The sequence below is a fragment of the Onychostoma macrolepis genome, chromosome 12 (assembly GCF_012432095.1).
Source record: "Onychostoma macrolepis isolate SWU-2019 chromosome 12, ASM1243209v1, whole genome shotgun sequence".
NCBI classification, from domain to species: Eukaryota; Metazoa; Chordata; class Actinopteri; order Cypriniformes; family Cyprinidae; genus Onychostoma; species Onychostoma macrolepis.
This window is the reverse complement of record NC_081166.1, coordinates 1,005,625-1,027,500: the sequence shown is the minus strand read 5'-3', so window position 1 is coordinate 1,027,500 and position 21,876 is coordinate 1,005,625. Positions and strand designations below refer to the sequence as shown.

The window sequence follows — 21,876 nt, the reverse complement described above, 5'->3', positions numbered from 1 at the left end:
ACAGTATCAAATTAGAGGATAGAGTGTCAGTAATGTATAATGATGAGATTAAACACTCAATTTTCAATTTTCAGTTAAAGGCATTTCATTATTGAATTCAGAGATGTCATTGTCTAGCTCAGTTTATTTTAAATATTATCTGTGCAATCAAATCGGCGATAATGGCACACACACACACACACAAACTCACACACACACACACACACACACACACTCACTCACTCACAAACACACACACACACACACACACACTTACAAACTCACACACACACACACACACACACACACACACACACACACTACATTAAAGATCTGTTCAGAGCTTTAAAGTGACTGTAGAATCAGAAGTGTGTGTGTTTACTGCAGTACTTTATTCTCAGAAGCTGGAATCAGTCACACACTGTCCTGTTTGGTGTGTGTGTGAGATTGAGTGTGTGAGTGAGAGTGTGTGTGCGTGTTTTTGTGACATGAGGATACATATGTGTATAATGACACGGGTATGACAGGTATTACAAGGAGAAGGTGATTTATGAGGACATTACTCCATGTCCCCTTTTTTCAAAAGGCCTATAAATCACACAGAATGGAGCGTATTGAAAATCTGAAATAGCAGAAAGTCTCCTGTAAGGGGTAGGTTTAGGTGTAGGGTTGGTGTAGGACAATAGCACATACAGTAAGTACAGTATAAAAACCATTACGCCTATGGAGAGTCCCCTTAAAACACATCGTGTGTGTGTGTGTGTGTGTTGATGTGCAGGACATCGCGGCGGCGTGGCAGGGTCTGGATCAGGCTGAGAAGGGTTATGAGGAGTGGCTGCTCAGTGAGATCAGGCGTCTGGAGCGTGTGGAGCATTTGGCTGAGAAGTTCCAGCAGAAAGCAGCAACACATGAGAGCTGGGCGCAGGGTGAGATACTGCAGGACACACGTCGACTGACCACCAGACACAACAAACACCTGACATATAGGCTTGTGAAGGAATAGTTCCCCTGAAAATGAACATTCTGGAAAGAAAGTGTTTGGCATCGTTGTCACACCTTGTGTAATTTCTTCATGCACCAAGTTTAAAAGCTTTACATTTGAATATGCACAAACATGAATAAAAAGATACATGTACAAGAGATAAAAAAAAATACAAATAATAATAATAATAATGAAATAAATATCTAATATATACAGTATGTGATGCTTGCTTATTTACTTTTTTTCATGAAGTAAATATAAAATAATAACACATCAATATGAATATAAATATACATTCTTTAAATATTTAACAAACAATGTTATTTTCAATAAATAAATAGTAACTAAATTAAAATAATAAATACGAAATATAAAAATCTTTATAAATAGCAAAATAGCAATAGCATCATCACACCTTGTGCAACTTCTTCATGCAGCAAGTTTGAAAGCTTTAAATCTGAATATGCACAAGCATGAATCAAATGTAAGATAATGACAGAATATATAATAATTATAATAATGAAATAAATATTGATTATTTTTATTATGATTATTTTGTATTTATTTAATTTGTGCATTAGGTAAATATACATTCTTCTATTTAATATACAATGTTTTCTTCCAAAAATTAACTACGTAAAAAACTTTTTTTTTTAAAGTGTCTAAATTAAAATTATGCAAGAAGCAAGAATAAGATTTAAGAGATTAAGACATAAATACAATTTTATAATAATGGAATAAATATCTCTTTTTATGATGTTTATTTATTTATTCATTAATTAATTTATTCAGAATTCATGGAACTCTTTCTTAAATTATTAGGCGGACAGTAGTGAAGTATTTTTACTGTACTCAAGTAAATTTAAAAAGTATCTGTAGTTTATCAGAAGTTGTTGTTTGTTTTACCTTTAATACTTAAGAATATTAAAAATGTAGTACTTTCTTGTACTCAAATAAAACTTTGAATTACTTTTACTTGAGTAAAAGTAAGAAAGTAATAGATTTCTAATGTAATTAAGTATTAAATGATATTTAATATGAAATGTAGTGCAGTAAAAAGTACAATATTCATCTTTGGAATGTTGTGAAGTAAAGTTTTCTAAAGAAAAACACTCTGATAAAGTACTGACACTTGAAAAGTACTTTTAAAGCAGAGTAAAAATACTTCACTACTGTCTGCCTCTGAACAACTTAAGCTTGCGATGCTTTAGGGAGACGCAGCCCTGAGCTGTGTGTGTGTGTGTTTGTGTGTGTGTGTGTGTGTGTGTGTGTGTGTGTGTGTGTGTGTGCACTGCAGGAAAGGATCAGCTGTTGACTCTGAAGGACTACGAGAGCGTGTCCCTGACGGAGTTGAGAGCGCTGCTGCGGAAACATGAAGCGTTTGAGAGCGACCTGGCAGCACATCAGGACAGAGTGGAGCAAATCGCCGCTATAGCACAGGAACTCAAGTATGACCACTTCCTGTCTCCTCCTCATGCCGCCACACTTCAGGTTTTCTACATGTGGGGTCATGTGAATGTCAGCTTTGTTTTTACTGCCAGCTATTGTTTATAACATGCTTTAAGGCAAGACACCCCTAGTGAAAAATAAATATACTTAAATGTACTTGAAATACATTTATTTCATGCTAAGTATACTACAGATACATTTTCATATTTATGTACTTAAATAAAATGCCCTGCAATTGTACTTTTAGTATACTAAACTGGTATACTTAAAGTCTGCTAAATTGGAACAACTAATTTTGTGCTTAATGCACTTTAATTGTGCGGACATAGTGCTGAAGTATAATTAAAGATGTACTAAATATATTTGGTTGCGCTAAAGTTTAACTATTGCAAGTATACTTCTGGTACACTTTAAATATTTTGCCGAAAAAGTGATATTAAAACACATTTTAGGCTTAATATTAAGAAATGTGCATTGTGCACAAGTAGTACACCAAAAAAAAGTATAATTATAATTTTTATATCAGCAAGTCTTGAGTTATCTGTCTGTAAATATGTTAATAGATTTTAACTATACTTAGTATGAAATAAATGTATTTTAAATATATTACTTTTTTACTAGGGACTACAGGCAAAAACATTGTTTTTTCACGCAGTGGTCAGTTTTGTATGGAAGCCCGTTTCCGCCACTGAATAAAAAAATAAAAAAGGTAATTGCGACTTTTTATCTCACAATTCTGACTTTTTTTCTCAGAATTGCGTGATATAAAGTCATAATTGTGAGATATAAAGTTTATCCAGTGTTCTGGAATTTATGCAAACGAGTGCATATTTATTTACAGTAGATAATGGCTTGTTTGCATATTTAAACATAACATTTTAGAAAACTTGCCATTTTTTGTAATCTATTAATTAAATGTTTATGTCTTATTTCAGGCTAGTGGAAAGAAAACATCCAGAACACACCTTTAAATGTCTATTTTATCTTTAGATATTTTGCCTGTAGATTTCAGTTACAGTACATATTTTTTAAAAGTTTTTTCTCCACTTCAGCAGCACTTACAAACACAAAATTTTGCAGCTTTATTCCTATCTATATTCTGAAGGTTTTTACTGAGGGGTTTGTTCATATATCATTGGCCTGATTTTATACAGCATTTTATTAGTGAAAATGATTTGTTTTCTATTTGTTGACAGTATTTTCTGATTTATGAAATAATAAAAAGAGAAATCCAAAATCCCCTCTGTAGAAACATTTAACTCTAATATGGCAATAAAATCAAACAAGAAATTTGAAATTTGTCTTTATCCAGTGTTCTGGAAACGTTTGCAAATGAGTGCATATTAAATTAGATAACACACATTTTGCATATTTAAACATAGCATTTAAAAAAAACTTGAGGTACTTTTTATTATAATGTATTATCTAAATGTTTTACCTTATTCACCTGTGTTGTCTTGTCTTAAGAGTAATACAAGAGTAATACTGACCCCCCTTAAGGTGATTTGTGTAAAGAGACACAACCTCAACACGTGTTTAGCGGTTTTCTGGAGATGTCATATGTGTTTAAAATAGTAACGAGTGTTTTGAATGTGTTCCCGGCTGTAGAATTAAGTGGATGTGGCAGCAGTGTTGGGTTTCTATTGTTCTAAATGCAGTCGGACCACCTGTCAGATTCCCTCTGTGACAATGAGTCAATGTCGTACCGAGAAACACACACACACACACGTCTCAGTATATATTCAGCGCTCTATTTGTAGAAGCTGCGTTCAGTTGTTCATGCCGGTGCGTCAAAGTGACAGAGGCATCTCACATCAGCTCCTCTGATCTGCTCTGAAACGCTGTCAACACCTTCATCAGAACAGGTGCCGTCCCCGTCAGGAACATCATGAACGTCTGATCACACTCCGATCTTTACATCTACATTTTATGAGGATCTAAGGGCATTTTCACACTTTAAATGATCTCACATGTCCTAAAAAGATGCTCATATGGACCGCACTCAGATTGTTTGTGGGCCTTTTTGCTGTTCGATTAATTCATCATTTGATTTGGACAGCTTTGCATTTCATTATGCCGAAAGTACTGCAAAAAAAAACTGTACAAACATTTAAGCATTCACAAATCAAAATACATTTACTGGACAAGCAATATGACTTAAGATACTGCGTCTTGTTTTCTGAAAAATGAATCAAAATTAAGTGAGTATATTCTTTAAAAAAAAAGAAAAAGAAAAAATAACTGACAATAGGGTCAGAAAAATAATGTCATCCCTTTGTATTAAGTTGCTTTTTCTGACCCCATTGGCAGATATTGGTTGTTATTTTAAACATAAATTCACTTATTTTTATACATTTCTCAGAAAACAAGACTTAAGTTTTGCTTCTCAAGAAAATGTATCTTCATTTCAAAATGTTTCGATTTTTGTACCGGAAAGCATGACAAAAATACTAAGAAAAGTAAGTAAGTGGCTTCTTATTAAGTATTTTTGCCTTGCCTCTTTTGCCTCTTAATTAGACCTTTTGCCTTGTTTTCTAATTAAAAATCTGAAAAAATTCACTTTGTGATCCCTTCTCAAAAATCATATTTGAATTTCAGAATGTGATTTTTAGAATCTTCCAAGTGATTTTGTTTAAACGGAACTTTAATGTAGGATCTTCTTTGATTCTTATGGAATTTCAGTATGTAAGAGATTGAGATTTTAAAAACAATTCTGTCTTGCTATCGAACAGTTATTGCAAATTAGAGTGTGCTTAGGGAGATTTAGACCCTAAAATATTATCTTTACATTCCTATGTTCTACGAGAGTATTAAACCTTGATGCTGTCTATAGTCCTATTGATTTATAAACTTGTGCAAAATATAATGCATTTGTAATTTCATTAGCCATCATGCGTCTGAGCTGATGCTGCTCTCCACTGGAAACATGATGCACTGCAGCAGAACTTGCATTAAAGAAAAAGGACTTTAAGTATATTAAATATAAATGTGTGTGTGTGTGTGTGGGCAGTGAACTGGACTATCACGCCGCTGCTGTCATTAATGCACGCTGTCAGTCGATCTGTGATCAGTGGGATCAGCTGGGAACTCTGACCCAGAAACGCAGAGAAGCTCTGGAGGTGACAAACACACACATCCACATCACATACATTACCAAACCTGCTTTCTTTAGTGAGTTTACCATGATTTATAGACCCTATAGTGGTATGTAAAATTACTATGGTATGTAATTAAATATGCATATATGCAAATCAGCATATTAAAATGATTTCTGAAGATCATGTGACACTGAAAACTGGAGTAATGATGTTGACAATACAGCTGCGCATCACAGAAATAAATTACAGTTTAACAGATATTCACATAGAAAACAGCTATTTTAAATTCTAATAATATTTCACAATTTTACAGTTTTTACTGTACATTTTAATCAAATAAATTCAGCCTTGGTGAGCAGAAGAGACTTCTTTTAAAAACATTATAAAAGCTTTTTCAAAACTTTTGACCAGTAGTATATATGAAATTATCTATAATTACTATTAATATTATTGTTGTGAAGCATGCATTGTCTGATGTCAGCCTTTTGCTTCAGAAATAAAGTTATATTAAAATATGTGTGCGTGTGTGTGTTTATAAGAGGACGGAGAAACTCCTGGAGACCATCGATCAGCTGTTTCTGGAGTTTGCTAAGAGATCGGCTCCGTTCAATAACTGGATGGAAGGAGCCATGGAGGATCTGCAGGACATGTTCATGGTTCACTCGGTGGACGAGGTTCAGGTGAGGATCTATTAAGTTTCGTTACTTTTGCAAACTTATATTACATGTTTTTTCAGCTGCTTGCACACATTTTCAAAACTTTGCCTCTTTTTTTTTTTCAAAACTTTACACACAAATCCAAGAACTGCACACAAAATGCAAAATGCCTCGCATCTCTTGCAAAATGAAGCACTGCATTCAAAATATCACAAACACATCTCAAAAGCAAACATTTGCAAACACCTTTGCCATAATATTAATTCCTGTTAGATTTGTGTGTGTTACGTAGAGAAATGTGTTGTGTTTTGCAAAAAGTGTTTATGAAATTGAAAACTGAGTCAAAGGCTGAGAATCAGTGTCTGGTTTTGTAGATTTGGTGTGTGCTTCTGCTGTTTGACAAGGAAAGATTTTGTGTGTAAAGCAGCTGAAAAAAACTAATCTCAACACACACTGTTCACAATCATATCAATTCCTGATGGATAAAATCAAATCCTGGTCAGTATGGTATTTGATGATTGATGTTCTTGTTTGTTTTTTTGGTCTTATGTTTTCTAATTTTTGTGTAGTAGGACCCCCTTGAAAACGAGACTATGCATCTCAAGGGGTTTATCCCAAATAATAAATTTGTTGTTGTTGTTCTCTCTGTGTGTGTGTGTAGAATCTGATCTCGGGTCACGATCAGTTCAAGATGACGATGCCTGAGGCAGACAGCGAGCGTCAGGCCATTCTCAGCATCTATAACGAGGTGCAGAAGATCACTCAGAGCTACGGGATCTCCAGCAAACTCACCAACATCTACTGCGACATCACACCCGCCATCATCAACCAGAAGTGGGAGAAGGTGTGTGTGTGTGTGTACTTGTTGGTACTATATTGTGGGGGCCAAATGTCCCCACAAGGATAGTAAAACCTGAAATTTTTTACTTTGTGGGGACCGCTATATATATATATATATATATATATAAACCCTTGCTATGTATGTGTGTGTGTGTGTGTTTTGTCTAGGTGAAGAAGTTGGTTCCTCAGAGAGACGGCTCTCTGCATGAGGAATTGTCCCGACAGCATGCGAACGAAAGACTCAGAAGACAGTTTGCAGCACAAGCCAATGCCATCGGACCCTGGATACAGACACGCATGGAGGTCACACACACACACACACACACACACATGTAGACTGATCTATCAAACACCAGATAACATGATTCAAATGTGAGTGAAATCTGGATTTGGCGAGTAAATCAAAGCAGCAAACATTCACTGTAGTGCATGAGAATATAGTTGTGTGAGATCTGAATGAGAGATGTTTGTGTGTGTGTTTTTGGCAGGAGATCGCTCGCAGCTCGGTGGATCTGAGCGGCACGCTGGAGGATCAGATGACCCAGCTAAAACAGTTTGAGCACGATATCATCAGCTACAAACCCAACATCGACCGGCTGGAGGGAGACCATCAGCTCATCCAGGAGTCGCTCGTCTTCGACAACAAGCACACCAACTACACCATGGAGGTACAAACACACACACATGTGTGACCCTGGAGCACAAAGCCAGTCATAAGCAGCACAGGTATATTTGTAGCAATAGCCAACAATACATTGTATGGGTCAAAATTATAGATTTTTCTTTTATGCCAAAAATCATTAGGATATTAAGTAAAGATGTTCCATGAAGATATTTTGTACATTTCCTACCGTAAATATATAAAAACTTCATGTTTGATTAGTAATATGCATTGCTAAGAACTTCATTTGAACAACTTTAAAGGTGATTTTCTCAATATTGAGATTTTTTTGCTCCCTCAGATTCCAGATTTTCAAATAGTTGTATCTCAGCCAAATATTGTCCGATCCTAACAAACCATACATCAATGGAAAGATTATTTATTCAGATGATTTCAAAAAACTGACCCTTATGACTGGTTTTATGGTCAAGGGTCACATATATGACATGTGTGTATGCAGTGTTGGGAAGGTTACTTTGGAAATCTAATAGTTACAGATTACAAGTTACCTTCTTTAAAATGTAATAAGTAGTGTAGCTATTTCAATCACTTTATTAAACTAATGTAAAGTAGTGACTTTTTGATTACTTTTCTAAATTTCTAATGATTGAATTCTAAAATTCAGATGATGTTTTCAACTGTTGATCATTTTGAAACATGTAAAGCAGGCCGGGTTAACCTTACAGTATTACACAACACTGATTACTGTCAGACTTTCAGAATCCTTCATCACTTGGATTAAGATTATAATAATTTAATTTAAAGCACAGCCACCACAGAATCAGACTTTAGCACCTCATTTTACTTTGTTCTGAGGTTAAATACAGATTTAAAATCATAAGAAATAGTTTAGTAGCTATGATACTGGTTTTGAAATCAAATCTTTGCATTGCTACGACAGAAAACACTGGCATCTAACAATGCTTTGAAAAAAACCTCCCAGAGTACCCTAGCAACCGTATAGCAACACCTTAGCAACTACCCAGAGTACCCTAGCAACAGCATAGCAACAACTTAGCAACCACCCCGGGCACCCTAGCAACCGCATAGCAGCACCCTAGCAACCACTTCGGGTACCCTAGCAACACCTTAGCAACCACCCCAGGTACCCTAGCAACTGCATAGCAACACCCTAGCAATCGACCCAAGTACCTTAGCAACCACATAGCTACACCCTAGCAACCGCCCCGGGTACCCTAGCATCTGCCTTAGAAACCACCCCAAGTACCCTAGCAACTGCATAGCAACTACCCCAGTAAGCCTAGCAACCACACAAAGTACCCTAGCAACCACCTGGAATACCCTAGCAACCACTCTGACGTCCTTAGCATCTATCTCTATCTATCTATCTCTCTATCTATCTATCTATCTATCTCTGACAGACTGTACTGCCTTCAAAACATTCAAACTTTAAGCTTTTAAAACTACTTTAAACTTCAAACTATTTCAGACTGAAAACCATCAAACTTAAATCTTTTTTAAACTTTCTGGTCTGGCTTTCTCAAGCCAACTTAAGAGTTTGTCTTGACAAACTTTCTTATCTAGTTAACTACATGTACTTACTATATGGTTAGGGTTTGGCTTAGGGTTACATGCATGTAATTATGCATAATTAAGTGTTATTATAATAGTAAGTACATGTAACGTGTAACAAGGACACCTTTTATTTAGTAAGTAAATTATGCAATTCCATTACATGTAGCTAGTTCCTCCCCAGCACTGTGTATATGACTGGACTCTGTCCCGTGTGCCGCAGCACATCCGTGTGGGATGGGAGTTACTGCTGACCACCGTCGCTCGCACCATCAACGAGATCGAGACGCAGATCCTGACGCGCGACGCTAAAGGAATCAGCCAGCAGCAGCTCAACGACTTCAGATCCTCCTTCACACACTTCGACCGGGTGAAACATCGCAAACACACTGCGTTACACTGATGCTGTTACTCTGCTGGCATCATCAAGATATTATAGTTTTTGTCAATACTTTGAATTGTTTACATTTTTAGTTAAAGTTTTAGTAATTTTGTTGTTTGTTTTTGTCATTTTTAGTAGTTTTTTTTTTAAGGTTTATTTATTTTAGTACCTCAGCAATTAAAAGAAAATAAGAAATGATGCCTCGGCAATAGTGTGATTTTAGTATCACTGATATACTATTATAGTTTTTATGAAAATTTGCACAATGTAAAGGGCTTTGAGTGCCTAGAAAAGCGCTATATAAATGTAAGGAATTATTATTATGGTTTTTATTCATATTTTGAATCTATTTTTATATTTTCCATTTTCATTGTAGTTAGTTTTTGTAGTTTTTGCTGTTTTTAAATATGTATATAAAGTTTTTATTAATTTTTATTTCAGTTTTAATTTATTACATCAAGTTATACTAAAATGAAAAATTTACATTACATTTACATTTTATTTCAGTTAACATTTATTTTATTAATTTATTTTAGTTATATTAATTTAATTTATATTTTATTTAATGATTTTAGTTTTTAAGTACATTAAGTTAAACTAAATAAAAATAAGAAATGTTGTTGAACTTGAACTTGATTATTAATATATATATATATATATTCAAGTTCAGTATATATACTGAATTATAGTGTATATATATATATATATATATATATATATTCTATAGTATATATAGTTTTATTTTATTTCAAATAACAAAAATGTTTTTAATAATTTGAAATTTAGATTCAGTTTTAGTTTTAACTATAATAACCCTGACTAGACTTAACCTGTAACTCACTGCTAACTGATCCTGACTAATAACTTTTATATTTGTGTGTGTTGCTGCAGATTAACCAAAAGAAAGTTTACTGAAGGTTTGACTGGTTAACTTTGGCCAAACAGGAAACCACTACAAACTAAAACAGGTACTAACTAAGCTGTAGAACAGAACTTACATCTGTGTAACTGGTTCAGTGTTGCTTATTCACTCTGTTTGAATGAACTCTATTTACTGTCATATTATGCTTTATATTTAATCCACTCGTCATGCAGAGACACTTTTCATTAGAGGTGGGAGAAATGAACCTTTTTGAAGCTTTGAATCAATTGCTTCATAAAATGATTCAAAAATGATTCTGATTTCGAAACGACTCGCTGGTGACACCTGCGGCTCACAACTGTGTAAATGCAATGAAAGCTCAGCATAAACATGCATAAAAACAGCGTTTACAAATAATATTTTATTGAAAGTGTAATCTATTAAATGCAATGTTAAGTCTTTGTTTGTTGCTTTTTGCAGAAGAAGAAGGGCGGCATGGAGACGGATGATTTCAGAGCCTGTCTGATCTCTATGGGTTATGATCTGGTAAAAGAGCAGCAGCTAAAGCAGCGTTTCTGTGCAGATCTGCTGGGTTTGAACACATCTGTGTCTCTGTCTGCAGGGCGAAGCTGAGTTCGCTCGCATCATGTCTCTGGTGGATCCCAACGGCTCCGGTGTGGTGACGTTCCAGTCGTTTGTGGACTTCATGACGCGTGAGACCGGAGACACGGAGACTTCGGAGCAGGTCATCGCCTCCTTCAGGATCCTGGCTGCGGATAAGGTGAGATTCACACACATATGTGACCACAAAACCAGTCATAAGGGTCCATTTTTGGAAATTGAGATTTATACATCATCTGAATAAATCAGCTTTCCATTGAAGTATGGTTTGTTAGGATCGGACAATATTTGTCTGAGATACAACTATTTGAAAATCTGGAATCTGAGGGAGCAAAAAAATCTAAATATTGAGAAAATCACCTTTAAAGTTGTCCAAATTAAGTTCTTAGCAATGTATATTACTAATCAAAAATGAAGTTTACAGTAGGAAATGTACAAAATATCTTCATGGAACATGATCTTAATATCCTAATGATTTTTGGCATAAAATAAAAATGTATAATTTTGACCCATACAATGTATTGTTGGCTATTGCTACAAATATACCTGTGCTGCTTATGACTGCTTTTGTGCTGCAGGGTCACATATGAGCCCTGAACACAATCAGAAATGCTGAAGATTGATGGATTTGAATTGCATATAAACCATTCAATTGGTTTAGACCTTTTTAACAAACAAACTTAATATGGTGCATATTTGTCACTCATACATGAGAGAAACAGCTCAGATTTCTCTAATTGTACTAATAAACTCCATGTCTTAAGTACACAATAAGCTACAGAAATCCTGAACCACAACATGAAAAAAACTTAAGGTGGAAGAAAAAACAGTTTTTTCTGTATCTAATTTTTATTTATTTATTTATTTTTGCTCTCTCTCCCAAACACATTTTGTCTCTTAAAAAAATATTTTTTTTTTCCTGAAAAAAAAAAAGAGATTTTTTTTGTTTTTGTTTTTTGATGAGAGAAAAGTGAGTGAAAAGTGTTTCAGGAGAGAGAAAAAGACATTAGATAAAAGATTTTTGATGAGAAAAAGTTTCTGATTTTTGATGAGTGAAAAAAGATTTTTGAAGAGGGAAAAAAATAATTTTTTGAAGAGAGAAAAAAGTTTCAAAAGAGAAATAAAGTTATAGAACAAATAAAAAAGTTTTTGAAGAGAGGAAAAAAGGTTTTAATGAGGAAAAAATTTGAAGAGAGAAAAATGTTTTTGAAGAAATAAAAAAAATTAAATTAAAAGAAAGAAGTTTTTTTGAAGAGAGAAGTTAAAAAGGCAGTTTTAGCTGTGAAGGTCAGCTGATCATCAATCATAACTCCAAGCTTTCTGGCTGTTTTTGAAGGAGTTATGGCTGATGTGCCTACAGGTACCTCCTGTAATTCATAATCAAGCATCTGTGCTGTGTTTGCAGCCGTATATTCTGGTGGAAGAGCTGCGCCGGGAGCTTCCTCCGGATCAGGCCGAGTACTGCATCTCCAGGATGCCTCTGTATAAAGGACCTGATGGAGTCCCGGGAGCGCTGGACTACACCGCCTTCTCTACAGCGCTGCACGGCGAGAGCGACCTCTAAAACACTGCTCTGTGTGTGTGTGTGTGTGTGTGTGTGTGTGTGTGTGTGTGAGCTTCCTCCTGTACTCACTGACTCTGGCCATGATCATCATTCATGAGTGTCATACACCACAACATTTACTGAACATCAAAACCTGTGTTTCAGTTCAAAATAAAGACTTCTAGCCATTGCATTTTGTGTGTGTATGACTTATACTGAAGGGTCCAAAAGCCTGAGACCACTGAAGTTTTTTAAACCTTTAAATTTAAAGCAAACGTTTCATATTTAAACTATAAAATTGTGTGTGTGTGTTCACATTTTAAATTTGAAGAGTACAATATAGGATCAATGTAGACATTTGGACTCACTTTACATGCTGATGATGACTTCTAGATCTTCAGACTGACTTACAGCATATATCAGCGGAAGACAAACTTCTTTTACTGAACTATGACAAGGTTTAGTTAGCAATGACTGCATATGGTCTATGCAATGCAATTATATAAATAAAAAATAATAATACTAATTAAAAAAAAAAAAAACCCTGATATAGCTTTTTTGGTCCAAGAAAATAAATAAACTTGTTAAAGCAAAATAGATTTAAATATTTAATATTACAGTTGCATAAAATATTAAGAACTTTTTTTTCCACATGGATAAAACAAATTAAATAAAAAAATATGCCACTGCAATATTATACAAAATAAACCTTACTGCATGTTGCTTTTCATGTAAATGCATCAGAAAAAAAATTATTATATATATATATTATATATATATTTTAATTATAATTTATATATATATATATATATATACTTTTTGCAGCATAAGAGGGTACCATTGTATCAGACAAAAATAAAGAAATTAAATAAACCCCAACTAACAACAACCAAACTTTCTCCTTTACTTGGTTTGATTTTGATTTTGATGATGATTTACACGTCGATAAACACGTCAGTATGAAATCTCAACATTTATCTCTTCCAGTAATCCCAGCCGATCAACGTCAGCAACTTTTGTTTCATGACTTTAAAAATGAAGTTTTCTAAAGATAAAGCTGAAAATGATTATCAATAAAACAACGTTAACTCAACCTGACAATACTGAAGCAAATGTAATTTTCAAAAGCATGCGTGGAGAGAAATCTGAGCTCAGAATCATATACTGCAATAACCATAAAACAGAGAGAGTTCTAAACCTGCATGTTTTATTTGATCTGCACTGATGCTAAAAGTTCACCGTATACAAGAAACAAATACAAATCATCACAATAAAACAAACGACCTCCCGCTTCTGAATCACATCTCGCTTTCTGACAAACAAACACCTTCTGAAGAACAAACCAAAGGAAAGAGAGACGAGACGGGAGGAGTACAGGACACTCATCTAAACCACACAAACCTACTGATCTCCAGACGCCTCGCTGTATAAAAATACTAACACCAGCCAAACAGGAACGCAAATATGTGTTCATATGCAACAAGATTTGGTGGGAAAAATAATTATGGAGGTGAGATTTTCCTGAGTCATATAGTGAAATGAAGCTAAAACCAAAAACTCATTGAATATAAAACATGAAACGCCCTTCATCTGCTGGTACGAGAAAGAAGCTGAACCGTATCTGAACTGTTCGTTAGTAGAGATCACAGTCAAACAAAACACACGAGAAAGATTTCGTTTGGTGTTTCACTCCTTGGCTGAAGTCTGAGAGCTCTGGCCAATCAGAGCAGAGCAGAGCGCTGAGCTGTCAATCATCGTGATGGATGGCTGAGTGGGCGTGGCTTCGGGCGTCACTATTGTTTTTAAATGATTCACAGAGATGAGAAACGGAGGCAAGAAACACGTCAAACTAACAAACTCCATTCAGCGTGTTGTGTTTCTGTGGAGGAGACGCCAAACACATCCACTTCCTCCGGAACGGTAAAAAGGAAAACAATAGAAGGTGATGATGCTGATGCTGATGCTGATGCTGATGCTATTGCTCGCTCAGATGCTCTCTGCTCTCTCCGTGTTTGGAGGGCTGGTTTGGGGACGGCGTTTGGGAAGGGTGGTTTACAGCGGTCAGTGAGTGGGTCACTGGAACCAAACCCTCCAAACCCACTGCCACTCCGGCCAGACCTGACGGGAACCTGCGGGACAGGGCAAAGGTCACCATACAGACATGTGACACACACTGGGATGTGATTAGCATGAGATAGAGGGGTGTGAACATGTGACCCTGCAGCACAGAAGCAGTCATAAGCAGCACAGCTATATTTGTAGCAATAGCCAAAAATACATTGTATGGGTCAAAATTATACATTTTTCTTTTATGCCAAAAATCATTAGGATATTAAGTAAAGATCATGTTCCATGAAGATATTTTGAATTTTGTTTATATTTTTGATTAGTAATATGCATTGCTAAGAACTTCATTTGAACAACTTTAAAGGTGATTTTCTCAATATTTAGATTTTTTTGCTCCCTCAGATTCCAGATTTACAAATAGTTGTATCTCAGACAAATATTGTCCAACAAACCATACATCAATGGAAAGATTATTTATTCAGATGATGTAAAAATCTAGATTTTGAAAAATTTACCCTTATGACTAGTTTTGTGGTCCAGGGTCACAAATGGGCAGCCAGGATGATGTGTACTGTAACAGTGTTACAACTATTAAAAACAACTGGAAACTATAAAAACTTGTTTTTGATCATTGAAATAAAGCTGAAATAAAATACAAATATTAAGTGAAAAAAATGTAAGGAAAATTAGAAATGTTGCCTTAGCAACTAAATAAAAATAAAATATAACAATGAAAAACATAAAAATTTTAAAGAAAATGAGAAATATGGCCTTGGCAACTACAATACAATAAAATATAATAAAAATAAATAAAATAAAATATTAAATTAAAAACTTAAAAATTTAAATAAAATTGTTGAAGTTGAAAAATGTACAAATGTTGTTTTGGCAACTGAATGCAATAAAATATTAGATGAAAAACTTAAACTTAGATTTTTTAACACATACATGTAAATTAGAAACGTTGCAACTAACTGAAAATTACAAAAATTAAATATTAGATGAAAAAATGCTGTCTTGGCAACCAAATGAAATAAACAAATTGAAGTACTAATATTCCTAAAACTCAAATAGAAATAAATTAAAACTAAATATTTAAAATATTTTTTTATTATTTCAGTAAAGATGACAAAGGAACATAAGAAAAGGACAAACTTAAATTTTAAATGAAAAGTTACAATATAAAAATAAAATAATTAAAAATATATAAATAAATAAATACTACAATAGTAAATAAATATTCTAAATGGTCAGATAAAATGATTTTTTTGTTTTAATTTTTAACTCACCACTGTGTATTTCTAATTCAAATGTCAATGAATATTTATTAGGGTCAATATTCAGTTCTGTAGCCTATTTATCATTTTATATTTCTATTTAGATTTAATTTTTTTTATTTTAATTTGAGCAATTTTAGTACTTCAACAAACTTTTATTTCTGTTAGTTGGCAAGGCAACATTTGTCATTTTCCTTTATGTTTTTAAGTTTTTCATCTAATATTTATATTTTATTTCAACTTCATTTAAACGAACAAAAAGATTTTTAATAATAACTACAACAACAAAAAAGGATGGTTGTTTATAGTAATCTGTGTAGAGGATGTTTCAGGCTTTATAGAGGAAGGTTTAGGAAACAGGAAACTAAACTAATCTCTTAAACCGACCGCTGAGGGAGGGTGTGGCCATCAGGGGTCAAAGGTCAAAGCAGCAGAGAGAGAGAGATGGGCGTCTGACATTCTTTTACCTGCTCTCGCTTTAGGCATTGATTTTGTCTTGGGGGGCGGAGCCAGTCGTGATGGCCTGCAGGGATTGGTTGACTTGGCTGCGTGAGAGAAGCAGATGGGGCGGGGCTCAGAGTTAAACTCATGTCATGTGACTGTGTGGGGGTGGAGCTTACGGGGTCTTAAGTGCTGATTATTCACGTCACTGGGATGGTGGTGAAACAATGAATGAAAATCAAGCGAATAATGAATGATGAGCTTGATAAACATTAAATATGATTGCGGTCGTACCTGTAGGCGGCGCCGTTGAGCTCAGGATGAACCTGCTGCTCCATCAGACCCCAGGAACCCGATGAGACGAAGAACTCCTTATTGACACAGTTCCTCAGACTGTCAGGAATCCGGCCTGAGACACGAAAAGAGAGCGTTTGAATCATCAGATCAGCTCGTTAATGACAGATGGTTGATTGATTAACGTGTACCTGTGATGGCTCTGCGAATCTCTGTAGCGGCCGCTTCTCTCATCTCCAGAGACGCCTGCTCGCTGTACCAGGCTGTGTGCGGCGTACAGATCAGGTTAGGAGCGTCTTTCAGAGGACCCTGCGCAAAACTACACACACACACACACACACACACACACAACTGAGCATTGATATCATATTGGTGTCTTTCTGTCCATTACCACTGAAAATATTCTCTCATGTAATGAGTATTACAGTGGAATAATTAAGATGTTTCTGAATAAAGTCTCTTCTGCTCATCAAGGCTGCATTTATTTGATCAAAAATACAGTAAAAATTGTGAAATATTATTACAATTTAAAATAGCTGTTTTCTATGTGAATCTATGTTAAAATTGAATTTATAGCTGTGATCAAAGCTGAATTTTCAGCTTTAAAAATAAAATGATTTTATTTAAAATAAAATATTAGATTAAAAACATAAACTTGAAATAAAAATTAGAAATGTTGCCACCAGGGCAACAAACTGAAACAAAATGTTTAAGTACTAAATGTTTACGTTTAAGTACTAAAAATACTATAATTAATAATAAAATGAAAATAAATTAAAACTAAATATTAAAGAAAATTATAAACCTAAAACTGAAATAAAATGTAAAATAAAATTTGACATCTATCTAAATTAAATAAGTTTACATTGAGATGCTAAGATTACTAAAAGTAATAATGAAATAAAAATAAAGCTAAATATAAAAATATATAAAAAAAAAAAAAAAAAAAGACAAAAGCCCAGAAAGTTACTAAAACTTACAATAAATTAAGATGAAAACCAAAAATGTACAAAAAAAGCTAATTCAAAATATTAATAAAAACGATAATGGAGTATAAATAATATTACAATAGCATGGGGACAGAAAGAGTCGTGACATAACTATTTGTAAATAATTCTTTACATGAAAAATCTCCACCTACTTTTAATGACATAATTTGCATATAACCAAAATTCATCCACTCTGAATAGCATTCCCACCTCAAAGGACAATTTAGATGTTCAAATAAGACATTATTATACAGAAGAATCCATTTTTAAAAAATAAAGTAAAATTTCTGCTTTTAATTCCTCTGGAAGTTTTCACGCTGAACAGACTGAATGTACTGAACAGCATGCATGTCTCAGATAAATGGCTTCACCTGAAGGGTTCGGTCTCGTGGACGTCGAGAGCCGCTCCTCGTATCCGGCCCTCCTTTAGTGCTTGAGTCAGAGCCTTCTCATCCACCAGACCTCCTCGAGCTGTGTTCACCAGGAACGCACCCTGACGCATCTGACACACACACACACGTTTGTTTCTGTGAATTGTGGGGACTTTCCATAGATTTCTATTACTTTTATACTGCGCAAACAATATTTTCTATCCCTTAACCCTAAACCTACCCCTTACAGAAAACCTGTTTGCATTCTTACACTTTCAGATAAACATCATTTAATTTTTTTTTTTTCCCTCACTATGTATTTCAGGTTTAACTATCTTTGTGGGGACATTTGGTCCCCACAATGTAGCATAAACAAGTACACACACACACACACATACACACACACACACGGGTGTAATGATGCTGTTTCTCCAGAGGAAGCATTACTGTGATTCACTCTATAGAATTACTTCATTCTGTGAGCTTGAAGTCAAAAAGTTGGAATAATTAAGATTTTTAATGTTTTTTAAAGTCTCTTCTGCTCACCAAGGCTGAAGAGCAGCAAATCAGCATATTAGAATGATTTCTGAAGGATCATGTGACACTGAAGACTGGAGTAATGATGCTGAAAATGTAGTTTAGATCACAGAAATCAATTACATATTAACAGATATTCACATAGAACACAGCTGTTTTAAATTACAATAATATTTCAAATTTTTTACAGTATTTTTGATCTAATAAATGCAGCCTTGGTGAGCAGAAGAAACCTAAAAAATATTTAAAAATCATAATTATTACAAACTTTTGATTGCCAGTGTAACCACACACTGAGGCTGTGAAGCGTGTGCAGCTGTGTGTGGTGATAAAGACCTGTTTGATGGTGAAGTCGTTGATGAGGTGATGGTTGTGTTCGTTCAGGTTGCAGTGCAGCGACACACAGTCGCTTTGATAAAGCAGGTCCTGCAGTGTGTAAACGCGCTGAACACCCAGCGAGCGCTCCAGACCGTCCTGCAGGTACGGGTCATAGAAGATCACGTTAAAGCCGAACACTTTGGCCCTGACGGCGACGGCCTGCCCCGAACGACCTGCCACACACACACACACACCATATTAACAATGGGAACAATTACAGCGATCCTTTAATACAGAAAAAAAGACATCATACTGACTGTAAATGAGATGTGTGAGAGGTCAAGGGTCATTCATGTGTCTCTCATTAATATGTAAATGAGGAAATAATAATAATGACTTATATAATGTATATATATATATATATATAATATAATATATATTATACTTATATAATCTAACTACTGGGGTGCCTCAGGGCTCAGTTCTTGGACCACTTCTCTTCTCTGTCTACATGCCATATATATATATATATATATATATATATATATATTTATAATTTTATTATTATTTAATATGTATTCCTCTTCAGGACATGGATTATTCAATAAATATATAGAAATTATATATAATATTAAATAACTTTATAATTATATAATTTAAATATTTATCATTATAATAATAATTTGTATATTATACATCTAATTACATTAATTAAATTTTAATTACACCTTGCAATGAAAGTTATTGATAAATATATAATATATAGAGGCCTCAGCTGCCATATAGATAGATAGACCTATAGATAGATAGATAGATCCATTATGCATTTAATCCCATTTTATTAACCAGTGTCTTTGCTGCTGAGCTTCGATGATCCAATTCAACCATACGAATAAGCAAAAATTACTCTAGATAAACATGCTTCTTCTTTTTATTGCTTAAGTGTATTGAAATTTCTTCTTCTGCATTCTGCTGTACAGACGGTGAATTTACTTTTCCTTCAGCCTGAGGTTTATTCATTTCACTTTTGGAGCGAAAGGGTTTTTACGCTTGCCAAAAATAGAACTTTTTTTATATTAAAATGAAAAACAAACAAGCAAGCCCTCCCCAGATTTTGAAAAGTAACGCAAAAGTAACGTAATGCATTACTTTCCATAAAAAGTAACTAAGTTACTTCTTCAGTGAGTAACGCAATATTGTAATGCACTGCTTTTAAAAGTAACTTTCCCCGACACTGCTAGTGACGCCTGTCGACTCTCACCGAAGCCGATGAGTCCGAGCGTTTCTCCGCGGATGCGTGCCGCTCCGGACGCGACTTCACGGATCTGCTCCACGCTCTGAACACGCGTGCCTTCCCGCAGCGCCTGGTACAGCCACGTGTTCCTGCGGTACAGATTTAACACGTGACACAGCGTCGAGTCGGCCGTCTCCTCCACCGCCGCCGACGGGATGTTACACACCGCGATCCCTGCACACAAACACACACAACCTCAGAAAACATCACAGAAATAGCAGCAGTGTTGGGAAGGTTACTTTGGAAATATAATAGGTTACAGATTACAAGTTACCCTGTTACCTAACTATTTCAATTACTTTATTAAAGTAATGTAACTGATTACTTTTTGATTACTTTTCTAAACTGTTAATCTTTTTTAAACAGGTACGTTTAACCTCACAGTAGATCTCAACACTGATTACTGTCAGACTTTCAGAATCCTTCATCACTTGAATTAAGATTATAATAATTTAATTTTAAAGCACAGCCACCACAGAATCAGACTTTAGCACCTTTTTTTACTTTGAGATCGTTTTGAGGTTAAATACAGATTTAAAATCATAACAAGATAAAGTTTATACTGTTTTTGAAATCAAATCTTTGCAGCTATGACAGGAAACATTGGCATCTAACAATGCTTTGGGGAAAACAAATTAAACATATACTGTACATTAACCCAAATAGAAAATAAAACAGTTATTGAATAAGCATGTGTCCTAAACTCCTGAAACACTGGTGTCTCATATTTTAGAGCAGTTACTTATGCAAGAAATCAATTAAATCTGTATTAAGTGTATGATAATATTCAGATGTAACCCCTTTTGTAACTGTTGACATTTTCATAAGTAACTGTAATTTAATTACACATTTTTTCTCAGTAGCTGTAACAGATTACAGTTACATTTATTTTGTAATTAAATTACGTAATTCCGTTACATGTAACTAGTTACTCCCCAACACTGAATATCAGTCGTCGCTCTATATCTCCAATAATGTCTCAGTAAGATGAGATTGAAATGACCCAAACATATAACGCAATGCAATCCAATGATGATTGAGAGATGAAGAAATAAACGCTCCTCAGAAGATGTGAGATGTTTTCTATGTGAATATCTGTTAAACTTTAATTTATTTCTGTGATGCACAGCTGTATTTTCAGCATTTAAGAACAGCATTTATTTGAAATAGAAATCTTTTGTAACATTATAAATGTCTTTACTGCCACTTTTGAGCAATTTAATGCATCCTTGATGAATAAAAGTAAATCCAAATAAAATGTATAAAATAAAATAAAATATTAGATAAAAAAAATTAAACTGAAAAACCTGCCTTAGCAACTAACTGAAATAATAAAACTAAATAAAATAAAATATTAACAGAAGTACTGAAGTACTAAAATTACTAAAGCTAAAACAGAAATAAAATATAAATATTAGATGAATATCTTAAAATTGAAAATTTCACATCTAAAATAAACAAGTTTAAATTGAAGTATTACTAAAACTAAAAATGAAATGAAAGCTAAATATAAAAATGGGAAAAAATGACAAAAGCACATAAAGTTACTAAAACCTATAATAAACTAAAATCAAAACCAATAATATACAAAAAAAAGCTAATTCAAAATATTAATAAAAACTATAATGGAGTATAAATAATACTAAAATAGCACTAGCATTGGGAGAGAAAGAGTCGTGACA

General features: G+C 34.2%; 1 protein-coding gene and 1 pseudogene across 3 annotated transcripts in view; one reads left to right on the top strand and one right to left on the bottom strand.

Moving 5' to 3' along the window:
* The window catches only part of LOC131551270 (alpha-actinin-2-like), a 26,591-nt pseudogene extending 13,792 nt beyond the window's left edge, over positions 1-12,799 (top strand).
* A 674-nt stretch (positions 12,800-13,473) lies between these two features.
* ctbp2l (C-terminal binding protein 2, like) overlaps positions 13,474-21,876 on the bottom strand; it is a 49,014-nt gene continuing 40,611 nt past the window's right edge. For all 3 annotated transcript variants that reach the window (XM_058792622.1, XM_058792623.1, XM_058792621.1), the window contains 6 exons: positions 20,162-20,368; positions 18,919-19,133; positions 18,046-18,176; positions 16,877-17,004; positions 16,686-16,800; positions 13,474-14,735 (listed from right to left, as the gene is read on the bottom strand). In XM_058792622.1, the coding sequence (XP_058648605.1) occupies positions 14,582-14,735; positions 16,686-16,800; positions 16,877-17,004; positions 18,046-18,176; positions 18,919-19,133; positions 20,162-20,368 (950 nt within the window). In that variant the 3' untranslated portion in view covers positions 13,474-14,581. The remainder of the gene's footprint in view (positions 14,736-16,685; positions 16,801-16,876; positions 17,005-18,045; positions 18,177-18,918; positions 19,134-20,161; positions 20,369-21,876) is intronic.